Source organism: Aegilops tauschii, chromosome 3, assembly GCF_002575655.3.
Source record: "Aegilops tauschii subsp. strangulata cultivar AL8/78 chromosome 3, Aet v6.0, whole genome shotgun sequence".
Taxonomy (NCBI): Eukaryota; Viridiplantae; Streptophyta; class Magnoliopsida; order Poales; family Poaceae; genus Aegilops; species Aegilops tauschii.
In genome coordinates, this window is record NC_053037.3 from 398,825,993 (window position 1) to 398,838,153 (window position 12,161).

Genomic DNA, 12,161 nt, shown 5'->3' on the forward strand with positions numbered 1-12,161 from the left:
ATTAATATCATTAGATGCATCATGAAATTAATTTTCACAATGTGTGTCTTTAGTACTCCCTCTGTTCACTTTTATAAGACCTTGAAGACATTTCAAACAAGGTGTAAAGTAGCTCATTTTCACTTGTCTGAAACGACTTATAAAAGTGAACGGAGGGAGTATTGTAGATGTTGGCATTTTTAAATATAAATTGCTCAAACTTTATGAAGTTTGACTTAACCAAATCTAATATGCAGGGTGAAAAGAAACGGATAGAGACCTGATATAGGGAAAACCAATCTAGATTCATTGATCAGTCGAGGCCAAACAGAGCCCGATTGTCAAAACATGGTATTACCCCGCCGAGGATGATACACAGCAGCCTATATATAGGATGGTTAGTCATCAAAACCAAAATAACACAAAAAAATCGACAAATACAATAGCCTATACAAGCACTACCAAGGCAAGCAACACAGCATAGCCGCTTAAACCACATGGCTGGAGTCGGCAAACATGGTATTATTCTCGCCAAACCTACACATATATTCACAAACTCAAGATCAGTCCATGGCACGCCTTCCACTGTCACCATGGCAAACAAACCGCGACCGGAGCTACAGCTTCCCTTCAGCACTCAACTGCGTCACCATGGCAAACAAACCGCGACCGGAGCTAGAGCTTCCCTTCAGCACTCAACTGCTGCTCGATGTCATGAGCGATCCTCCTCGCGTCGATCGAGGTTCCCATCAGGCCACGCCGGGTGAGTCCGACCGAGTAGAGCCCCCTCTCACCCTTCCATCCGTTTGGAAATGCTTTTCTTGGCAATCCATCTTTGTCCGAAAACAACTCCCGGTCCTGCCCATTTCAGAACAAAAAACACGATTCAGAGAAGAGCACGCAAATGCCCATTTCGGAATAAAACTGACATATGACAGACAGCTATGGTCAACACACACAGGTTGCATTGTTTTTCATCCAACTGTCATTTTAATTCGTTTTGCCACTGTGAAAATGTAATGCACCTTCAACCATAAGGGGACGTTGCTCTTGTAGCCAGTGGCAAGCACAATTGCATCAAAGTCCTCCGACCGTGTATCCAAAAACTCTACCTGTCGTCCTGATATTTTCTTGATGCCCGGATACACCTGCATAGTTCAACCAATGGAGAAATTGCAGCTCAGTACTTAAATTAAGGCAGAGACTGGTGGATAGGCTCTATCAACAATCACTTTAGTGTTGCTTTGTACTTCAGTGATATGGAACAGACCTTGATATCACCAGACCTAATCTTTGCAAATGTGCCAACATCAAGAACTGGGGTCTTCCCTGAGAGTGACTTGAGCTCGAGGGGGCCGACGGTAGGCCGCTTTAGCCCAAGCCGAGCAGTATCCCCAAGCATGGTCCGTGCTACGAGCAGTAGAATCCGGTCCACCACGTGGACTGGGAACCACTTGAGCAGCCACATTGACAGCCCAAAGGTAGACTGACCCAGCATCTCCCTGGGCAAGATGTGTACCTGCCAATGATGAACAAAATCTTAGCTAGCCCTCACAAAAAGGCAATGCAACATTTGGACTTAATGATTGGATCAGAAAATTAATCGGCACAAATTTCTCTTTTCTGGAGTCTGCTTTCTGCATGCTACAAGAAGCAACACGACCAATTTGGTCCCTGGACCAAACTTATTCCCTTATCTCCAACATAGTATAGTAAGAAAACCCTGGCTTGCATTGTTTTGGAAGGGATGCTTGCTTTTCTTAATCTCACTAAGCTCTTTCAAAGCTGAAAGAGCTGTGAGAAAGGAATGCACCTAGTCATAAAAGGTAGGTTCTCAAGTCATTTTGTTAATGTTTCTTTCTAAGTGACAGACTTATGCTATGCTCTCGTGGTGGTGATGGGGACCCATGGCTAACATGTGCAAATCATAGTTTTCCTGTGAAGCATAAACGAGAAAGCTCTTTGCACTATAATTGGGGCAAGAAAACTATTAGCAGGCAACTAATCAAGGAAAAGAACATGGAGATGAAAGACGCAGCTGTGGCCAAACAATATGCAAGTACACATGCGTGGAAATGAATCACGAGAAATAAATAATTCAAAGACTAATAGGCAGCAATGGAGAAGCCTTTTCCAAGAATCTCCACCTTTCCTCAAGTGGCAGCTTGTTCTTAACCCTGAACTTTGCACAACAAAGCCAACTTTGCTGCAGGTGTGAGAACCAATTTGGCCTTGAAAAAAAAACTGTTTTTGATGTGCACTGCACTAGTGATTTCAGATATTATGCCTCCCTTAAGTTGATAAGCACGCTTGAGTCGTTGGTACAGACGACTCAGCAAGTATAACCCAAATATATTAACCAGGGGACACCTCCTGCCACTAGTCTAGGTTTGCCATCTCATAGGATTAGTATTGGGAAACATATGCTCCCTCCATTCACAAATATAAGATGTTTTGGATATTTCAATATGGACTCCATACAGACAGAACTGAGTGAAGAAACACACTAAAACGTGTCTATATACCTCCGATTCAGAAAAAAGTCTTATATTTATGAATGGAGGGAGTATTATATAAGTAATAAAAAGAGTTCACGGTACAATGACTGAATAACATTGTCAAAACAATAATGATAGAGGGGAAGAAGAAAGTCACTTACAGTGTCTCTTACTACAATATGGGGCTGTGCATTGTGATCGCAGAGATCTAGGCAGACCTCCATGCCAGAGTTGCCACACCCAACAACAAGAACACGCTTCCCTGCAAATGCACAGCCAGTTTTGTATGCACTGGTGTGCACAACTGTTCCCTTGAACTCTTTTAGTCCGTCGATCTCTGGCTGCACAACCTCAGCGTTCTCACCAGTCGCCACAACCAACCACCGAGATATATATTCCACCTCCTCTTCTATTCTGCCTGTAAGTTGCGATCTCACCCGCCATAACAGAAGCTTCTCGTCATACTCTGCACGAACCACCACATGGTTGTACTTGGGGCAGATGCCGAACTGTGCAGCATACTTCTCCAAGTACGCTACAAACTTCTCCTTTGAGGGATAAATAGGGTAATCAGCAGGGAAAGGCATGAGAGGAAGCTCACAGAACTGCCGTGGAAGATGAAGGCTCAGACGATCATATGTTTTGAGCTGCCACAGAGAAGCTATGCAGTTGGAGCGTTCAAGGATGAGGCTGTCGACACCCTTCTCCTTGAGACATGCAGCAACGGCAAGCCCTGATGGTCCTGCACCCACGATAATAGGACCGGGAACCCAGGTACATCGCTCCGAGCGAGTAACAGCAGCATCTGTGCTCCTCTCCCTGCAGAATTCTTCAACAGGCCGGCGACAGTTTTGGCTGATGCGGGGTTGGAAGATAGGATCATGGACTCTCTTCCCCTCACTTTCACTCCAGTGATCCATGCACGTAGTAGGCTTCTAATGGTGTTTCCTTGATCTAGCTAGTAGTATGCGGCTGTGTTTGCTTCGATCTCAACTCTGTCAAACATGAATGCATGCACCACAGAGAAAAGATGAAGAGTAGGTATGTTGTATCTCACGAAGAGTTGGTGCAGATGGGAATGGAAGGCAAGAATCCTTGTTATTTGAGAGAATTGGACTCCTCTTTGCTAGACAAGTTGAAGAGGAGGAAAAAGGATGAAACGAAGTAGAGGGGAAGTTCTGAGGGTGGCTGTCTACTATATATATAGTTCTGTGCCAGCTTTAGATGCATGCCCTAGCTTAGTTCTCTTGCCCCGTATACCCCCCCACCCCCCTCCCTCCCCATGTAAGCACTCATGATTTTGAATGAGATCAACTACGGCCACTGAAAGGTAATATAGAAAGTAACCTGAACACTCAGCGGACGTGTGGCAAGATCAGAATAAAAGAGAGCATGCATGAGACATCGGAACCTATTAGTAGTGGCATAGTTTAATCACTGAACTGTGCATGACGCGTAATCCGCATGGAGCACGTCGATCATGATGAGCTGACACTTTTTTTCATGACATGAGGAATTAAGTACATTGTTGCTACTTAAATTGCAAAAGCTAAGTTGGCTAAAGTAAGATTTCTAAAAAGAAGTGAAGTCTATATATTAGCTAAAGCAACTGCAACAGGTAATCTCGCGTGCCATGATTTATTCTCCCCTATCGAGTGCCCCAGCAATGAGCGAATGCAGTTCAAAAGAAACAATTCAGGTGCCTACAAGCTCAAATGTAACTTTGGGTTACTACTGTGCTATGAACTGTGTGTGCCATTTTTAAAGATCGCCTATGATAATAAGACTATTCACCTGCAAAAGATCGACTTCATCAACGTCCAGCAGACTAGCACCATGGAAACATCTACCAAAGAATGATTTACGGCGATTCTTTGAATTGTGGTGTTAACTGGTAGGGCCACGGCAAATCGGAAATTTTGGAGTTGAACTTTTCCAATGATTGTCCATTTGGGAGGATTATTAGACCTCAACAGTTGCCAGCCATCAGCACTTCTGTTGAAAACATCAACACGGCACTGCATCTGACAAATGAGTTCCATAGAAGCTGATCAACTGGTGTACCCGATTTCCTTTTCGCATTCAGAAGATCCCCACACAAGAATAGTGCCGTCCACAACATCTCTCCATGGTAGGGCCTAACAATTAGAAAGGTCAAACAAATAAAGATGCACAGAATTGGCATTGAGCTTAAATTGATCCCAAGTTCTTCTGATATGAACTGAATTTGCAAGAAGGAAAGAAACTAATTCAATGATCCGAGCATGAATATTTCAAGCAAGTCCAGAAGTCCATTAAGAAACAGGGTGTCTCAACTTCTTGCCGCCTTAGCCTTTTGCTAACTCACTTCACATCTTACTCTTGCATACCTTTATGTAGCGCACCCAACTCAGTAATTGGAGCTGAGGGCGGAAGGTAACACCACATCCAAAGTTAGCAGGGGCAGCCAAGGCATTTTCTTTAGTTGGCCATAAAAGTTGATCACAGCTAAAAAGGTAAGAGAACCTACAAACAGGGCCATATGTGCAGCTGTTCTTATGGGGGCAGCAAAGGTGTGATGAGATCTGTGCAGCAATGTAGCAAGTAGCAATAAGAACAGGTTCACTATTCACCTCTTGCTGATAAGCAGACCATGCACACTTTTTATGTATGCTAGGCATAAACCATGTAGTTCTCACAAGGCGACCATTAATTGGATTAGTTCTTCATGAGTTGTTGCTGATCCTTGTCGAGGCCATTTTTTACTTTTCATTGATGCTTGCTGAACTTTCATTGTAAGACATTGAAACTCTTTCTAACAATATGGCTGTGTGCATCACCATGATGAAGAGGACAGGGGTTTTATCCTCCTTTTTGAAGAAAATAATGCAAGCAGTTCTCACAAAACTTGGATTTCCACCTGGCAAACCAAACACCTGATGTTATCATAAAATTGCAAGTCCAACAACTAGCCTCCTCAGTGGGTACAGGCTGGTCTTCTGTGTCCTAGACAAGAGCAGCAACCTACTTGGTGGTGCCAATCAGACCCGAAGTACTGCTGCTGCACACTGAGGAAATATTACAAGGATCCATCTTCCAATGATTGAGGATCCTGAGACGTAGCTCATGCATGATATTCTTCCAGTATACTTCCTACTGGATTCCTCTTTAGCCACCCCACTGCTTTACATGATTCTTGCAGCCATAGCACTGCCAGAATGATATATTGCCTTTATTTTGGTGAATGAATAGTTCCAACGTACCTTTACGGTAAGAGTATACAGTCCTTTCGCATGACACAGATCCAAGCCGCAGAACCAGTATTCTTACTGTTATTTCCCCTACAGGACGTGACTTTGAGAAGTACTTATATCCCACCAACGAAAGGTCAAAGGAGAGCTGTGGTGTAAGTACTGGCAACGACCAGTCTACATTACATTTCTTTTCTAAGAGCCCCAGAGAGTTTTGGAATCCACTAGTGCGATGGCCTTGTCGATCTGACACAACCATACTTCTCTCCAAAGCAACGAGGCACAAAACAGTGATTGGTGTGCACCAATGCATTTGGTTGTCTGAAGATTCAATGCCGACCCATGGATGGACCAAACTGCAACGCATCAATTCAGGCTGGAGTGGAGTGTGGTGTACGATCGTTAATGTCATGCTACTTTGCCATCTACTCCCTCCGTCCCATAATGTAAGACGTTTTTTGACACTACACTGGTGTCAAAAAACGTCCTATATTATGAGACGGAGGGAGTAATAAAGAAGAATTATACGTCGCTGCTTTCGGTGGACTGATTGTGGTATCCTCAACAGTCTAGGGTTAAGTCCTTGAAATCCTTTATATATGCCTTTTGGGCTATTGCAATTCACATTCACCATTTGTACAAACTCATCTAAACTACTAACAGTTAACACATTTTATACACATTACATGCAGACATGATTATCTTGGCGCATCGCTTTCTTTTTGTGCGCAAGAAAATCATTAATATCGGACAAGTTGGAACATGTGCACTTGCGTATTTTCTTTTTTACAAAATGATCATATGTGCATTGTACCAAAAAAAAACAGTTAAGGACTGTGATATTTGGCACACGTATGGCATATAAGAAAAACTGTCACACCTCTACTTCTTTTATTTTAAAGTACCATACGATCCCTCGTCCTTTGACCTCGCCTCCTCCCAAACGACCCCGCAGGCTCGCCCGAGAAACCTGCTTCTCCCGCACATCTCGGGCGCCCACCCCCGAGAAAACTGCCACTTCTTCACGTCTACCACATGATTCCTCCTCAGGACAAAGTTACCATGGTATTCATATGCAAGTTATCAGGCCTGTGTTGCATAACTTACCGTGCTATTTACATAGAACATATCAGGTATCTATGCTTCAACAACTACATCCCTTCAAAGTTATCACTGTGTTTTGTACACAAATTATAAGGTCTTCGATGTGTAAAATACCGTGGTACTTACACATAATTTATCAGGGTATATGTACATCAACCTCCCGCCGCTCAAAGTTACCATGAGGGATTGTACATGAGTTACCGGGTCTACAGTTCGTATATTATCATGGTACTTGCACCTAAAAATCTGGGTGTGTTCCGGTAGCTTTTTCCATAGGTCAAAATTACCACGATGTTTTTGCGTAACTTATCACGCCTATAGCACGTGTGCCCCTTATGACACTAAACATTATGTGACTTTCCGGTGGCACGCCATGTGTTATGTTCATCCAAGAGGCCCACGCGCGAGGCGAGTGTATGTTTTTAACAACTTAGTTTCCTTTGGTAAAAACGTTACCATCATGTTTATATTGCAAGTTATCGGTTATGCAGTGCTTATATTATCATGTTATTTACACAAAAAATATTGAGGATGTTTTGAACAACTTTTTCCTGGGACAAAAAGTTATCATGGTGATTCTAGGTAACCTATCAAGCCCGTAGTGCTTAAAATATCATGCTATGTACACAAAATTTATCAGGGGTATGTTTCAGCAACCCCCCCCCCCCCCCCCCCCCCCCCCCTCCCACGGGTCAAGAACTTATCATGGTGTTTAGTTATCGCAGTACATATGTTTTCATGCTATTTACACATGAAAATGCCAGGGGAGGGAAGTAAACTACCGTGCTATTTAAACAGAAGATACCGGAGTATCTTTTCAAAAAAAAAATCCCTACGGTCAAAGTTACCATGGTGTTTCTACCTCAGTTATCAGATGTGCGCTGCGTATATTACCATCTATTTACACATAAATTATCGGGTATCTTTTCACATTTGTCTTCCCCAATGGTTAAAGTTACCATGATGTTTGTATCTAAATTATCAGGTCTATGGCGTGAATGTTATCGTGCTATTTACAGAAATTACCGGGGGGCGGGTTCAACAAATTTATTCCCAATGATCAAAGTTACCACAAACATGTCAAAAACAGTATTTCCCTTAGCTTGCTCAACAATGAGTGTCATAGGTGAGGTGGTTAGCTCCCTTTGTTGATTACCTGCAGACCAGGGTGTGCCCGGGGGAGGGCGTGCGAGAAAGGAAAGAAATCGGAGGAGGTAGGTGGGAGAGGACGTGCGGGAAAGGAAGGAGATCGGGAGGTGTGCGGGAAAGGAAAGAAATCGGGCGGACGTGCGGGGAAGGAAGGAGATCGGGAGGGAACTGACGGCGCTGGATGCGTGTGGCAGTTTCGCAATCTGCCACACGGTTGCCATATACATATTTCGGCTAAATATATATGCATAATGTTATTTTTTATTTTGTATAGTGCATATATGTCCCACAACCATGAGTTTCTTTAGATTATTTGAAGTGCACAAATGCATGTTGGATAAAATAGATGCATATTTACACTTCCCTTAGCCGGTACATGCGCAGAGATTTCATGAATTACTTGTTCAAATTTTAGTGATTAAAATGGGATGAATAAATTATATTTGTATTACCACTGATGCGAGCAATTAATTGTACCAAATGTATGTTTTGAGTGGTACTTCTGCATACTTCCATAAAAAAAGAGAAACAGATGCTAAATAAACTATGGTTGATAATGGCAAGATTATCTCTTCTGTCATTGGAGACTTCAATATTTGGAGTGCAGATGGATCCAAGGGCCTCCACCGTCTCCAATATTAGATCATCGGTCCATTTGGAGTGGCTGGAACCAAGGGTCTTCAATAGTTGTTTATTTTTCCAAACGGAAGAACCCCTTTTTTCATTAATTTCCATCAATTGCTTTGTTAGTTTTCTTGTACTTTGTGTTCTAGCCGGCTCTCTATGAACCCAACCCCACTTTTTTATGTAATACATTTACATGCAGATGAGCACATCTCGAAAGAACTGTTGTATTTCCGCTGGCTACAAATGCACATCTCAAAAAAAAAAACTATGGTTACTAACGGATGAAATGAACTTGTAAAATGTGTTTTCTATTTTGAAGTATAGATTTTTTTTTCATGTCTAATACAGTGCATTTGTAGCCATACGGCTAGGTGCACATCCTGATCAGCCTTGTGTCTGAAAATTCGTACTGCAAGAGGTTCGGTTTTGGTACTGACCATACTGCACAAGACCCAAACAGTGCTCGGAACATTGGTACAAAATGTGAAGCAATCATTACCAACAGGCAATAGTACCACCTAGCATTGTTAAGAATCATACCTCACAGGTTCAGAGCTATCTGGTTCTTTGGGAATGAATTGAGCATTTTGTTGTTTGGTACTCTTTCCTCTCAATTCTTGAAGAGTGTCCAGTCTGATATACAGGAAAGAAACACTAACACGGGCAGAGACTGCAAATCATCACAATATCACAATGAATAATGCAAGACCCAAGAACCTGACAAGGATTTTTTTTTCCAATGGCAGTGTTTTGACAAGTACATATGCATTAAATGAAATCACAGTATTCCATAGTTGAACAGAAAATGTATGGATATCTTGAACTGCTGCAAAAAAAGATGCGCATTATTTGATTAATCAAATGAGAACTGATATGCTTACTAAGGTTTACAAATAAAAATACATTCAGTGATATTACTAAGTTGACACATCATTATTTTTAGCCTGAATGCTACTACTGAGAAGTTTAATGGAATAGCAGTAGATATAATGAACATTTTGAATTTTTTGTTCATTAGACCAGTAAGTTTACAAACTGCAACTATAAATGAGTTCATACAAGAAAGATCATCTCATAATAAATAGCAATAATATAATACGATGGTGATAACAAGATTTGTAGCCTATAGACTGGCTCGCTTTACGCATTTCCATTATAGTGTACTGTACCCTATATATGTACTAAAAGACAGAGAACTTGTTGGTTGTTTAGAGGGTAAAGAGATGGTCGACTAGAGAAGTCTTCACGGATCAGAAGTCCAGATCAGAAAAGCTCGTGGCAAACTATAAGACCTCCTGTAGTGGGTAGTATCATAAGTTAGTACTCCTTCCGCAAAGAAAATATAAGAGCGTTTAGATCACTAAAGTAGCGATCTAAATGCTCTTATATTTCTTTACGGAGGGAGTATCATGCATATAACACTAGTGTATGATACTACCTTCATAGTGCATGGTATCATAGGTTAGTATCTTAGATGTCATCATTTGTTATTTTACAAGACCCATATTAGCACCTCATTTAATATGATGCGGTATCAATGCTATGATACTAATATCCTCTCTTTCCTCATTAAATACTATGACAGCAATATGCCTAGTTGGCATTGCATGAAGTTGCATGATACTTGCTATGGTACCTCCACTACGGGAGGTCTAAGGCATATGTCTCTGAGAAAAACGGGTAGATGCAGCAGCAAAGTACTCGTTGTTGTAACTTGTGTTAATCAAACAAAGAGTACACAATCATATTATATGATCCATCATAATGATGTGGAGCAAAACCACTAGAAAAAGTGAAAGCTTTGGGTATCCGAACTGTAATTTAAGGTGTCAGAGCCACCAAGAATGCAGAAAGAATTTTCTTTTCACTCTGCTTTTACCTGTGATAGACGGTTATAATAAGGGCAAAGTTGCACGCCTGTGTTGCTTGCAATATACAAGTACAACTTTTTAAAGCTCGAGAATCTATCCTGTGACTGTGAAGCAGTCTAGCTAAACTAATAATCTGGAATAAAAACAATGAGACACTTTCCAGTGTTTTCTCATCACTATTGACGTTTTCGGCCGAAAGTTAGTTGTTAATGTAGAGTGTCACAGATTGAAGAGGTAAAGTCTACCAGATAAGATCACACTAACCTTGCGATTCACTACAAATACATGCTAAAAGCTACAGGATAGCTCATAATGGCAAGATTAAGTAAGCAAGCACACTGAACTATTGCAGTGCATAAACAGTCATATAATGCATGAAACAGCCTGTAAGGCTCCAGAGCTCAAACTTCCATCTAGTATGTATTATCCCTCTAGCCCTTTGCTCTCATAAAAATAAATACACTTGCACATGCTCAAACTCAAATTTATGCAGCTTAAATTTTCTTGTTACAAATAGATCTATTCAGAACATGTCATATTCTTCCAAATTTCCAATAGCAAACATTATTATATGCAATCCAAACATTTCATATTCTTCCAAATTGCCAATTTCATATGCTTAGACCATTAAGCTATGGCCTCATGAGCCAACCCTAGACTACAGGAGCCACATGGGCCATGTCATCCAATAAATATATACTAAACATAGCTTTCCAAAAGGAGTTAAATAGTTCCCATTAGAAACATAACCCCATGCATTAAACAAGAAATATGTCCATGTGGAATGCCGTCTTCACGTCCATGTGGTGAACTTGCCACCAGAACTGAGCGGCGACAGTGAGCAGGAGTTGAACGGAGTCCAAACGGGCCGTCAAAGTCGATACCCGGCCGCTTGACGTACCCCTTTGCGACTAGACATACCTTGTGCTTCACCAAATTGCTGCCGGCGTCACGTTTGAGCTTGAACACCCATTTGAGACCGATCGGTTTTTGACATGCAGGCAAATCAGTGAGAGACCATGTGTCGTTCCCCTCGATCGATGCGAGCTTGTCGCTCATCGCCTCTTGCCAGAGCTCATCAAGTGTACATCGTCGAGAGTCGTGGATGTTGGAGACCACACTGCCATGGCAGCGTGGCAGGGTTTTTTCTGCTGTAGAGGCTGTGCGTGGTGAATCCGCTGCCATGGCAGCGTTTTCTGCTGTCATAGCAGGGCTTTTGGGTGCGGGCGAATTTGCTGCCATGGCAGCGCTTTTCACTGCCGTGACAAGCATTTCGAGCCCGAATGTCTAGCCTTCCCCAATGAGGGGGATGTCACCGCCGTCGTGGTCCCCCCAATTCCAGCATGTGCCCTCGTCGAATACGACATCGTGGGACATGTGTACTTGTCGGCCGGCCAATCGTAGGGCCAGTAAGCCTTGCTGTCAGGCTCGTACCACAGCATCACCATGAGCTTGCTCCGGCCATCCAGTTTGTTCAACCCCGGCAATGTTTCTTTCGCAAATGCTCTGCAGCCAAACACACAAGAAATTCACGCTTGGGTTCCTGTCGTGCCATGCCTCGTATGGTGTGCGCCCTTCCAGACTTCTGGTTTAGGATCCGTGGAGGACGAAAACGGCCGTGGTCACCACCTTCCCCAAAATTTCGTCGGGACGCCCATTGCCTTGACCATGCACCTTGCCGTGCCGACAACCGTCCAGTTGCG

At 42.5% G+C, this 12,161-nt stretch overlaps 1 protein-coding gene across 1 annotated transcript; it reads right to left on the reverse strand.

The window, feature by feature from the left end:
- Positions 1-288: 288 nt before the first annotated feature.
- Positions 289-3,710, reverse strand: LOC109764689 (indole-3-pyruvate monooxygenase YUCCA2). The gene is made up of 4 exons (XM_020323480.3): positions 2,639-3,710; positions 1,250-1,498; positions 1,005-1,127; positions 289-837 (listed from the first exon to the last, which is right to left on the reverse strand). The coding sequence occupies exons 1-4, from the start codon at positions 3,395-3,397 to the stop codon at positions 655-657; spliced, it is 1,314 nt and encodes a 437-aa protein (XP_020179069.1). The 5' UTR covers positions 3,398-3,710; the 3' UTR covers positions 289-654.
- Positions 3,711-12,161: the final 8,451 nt, after the last annotated feature.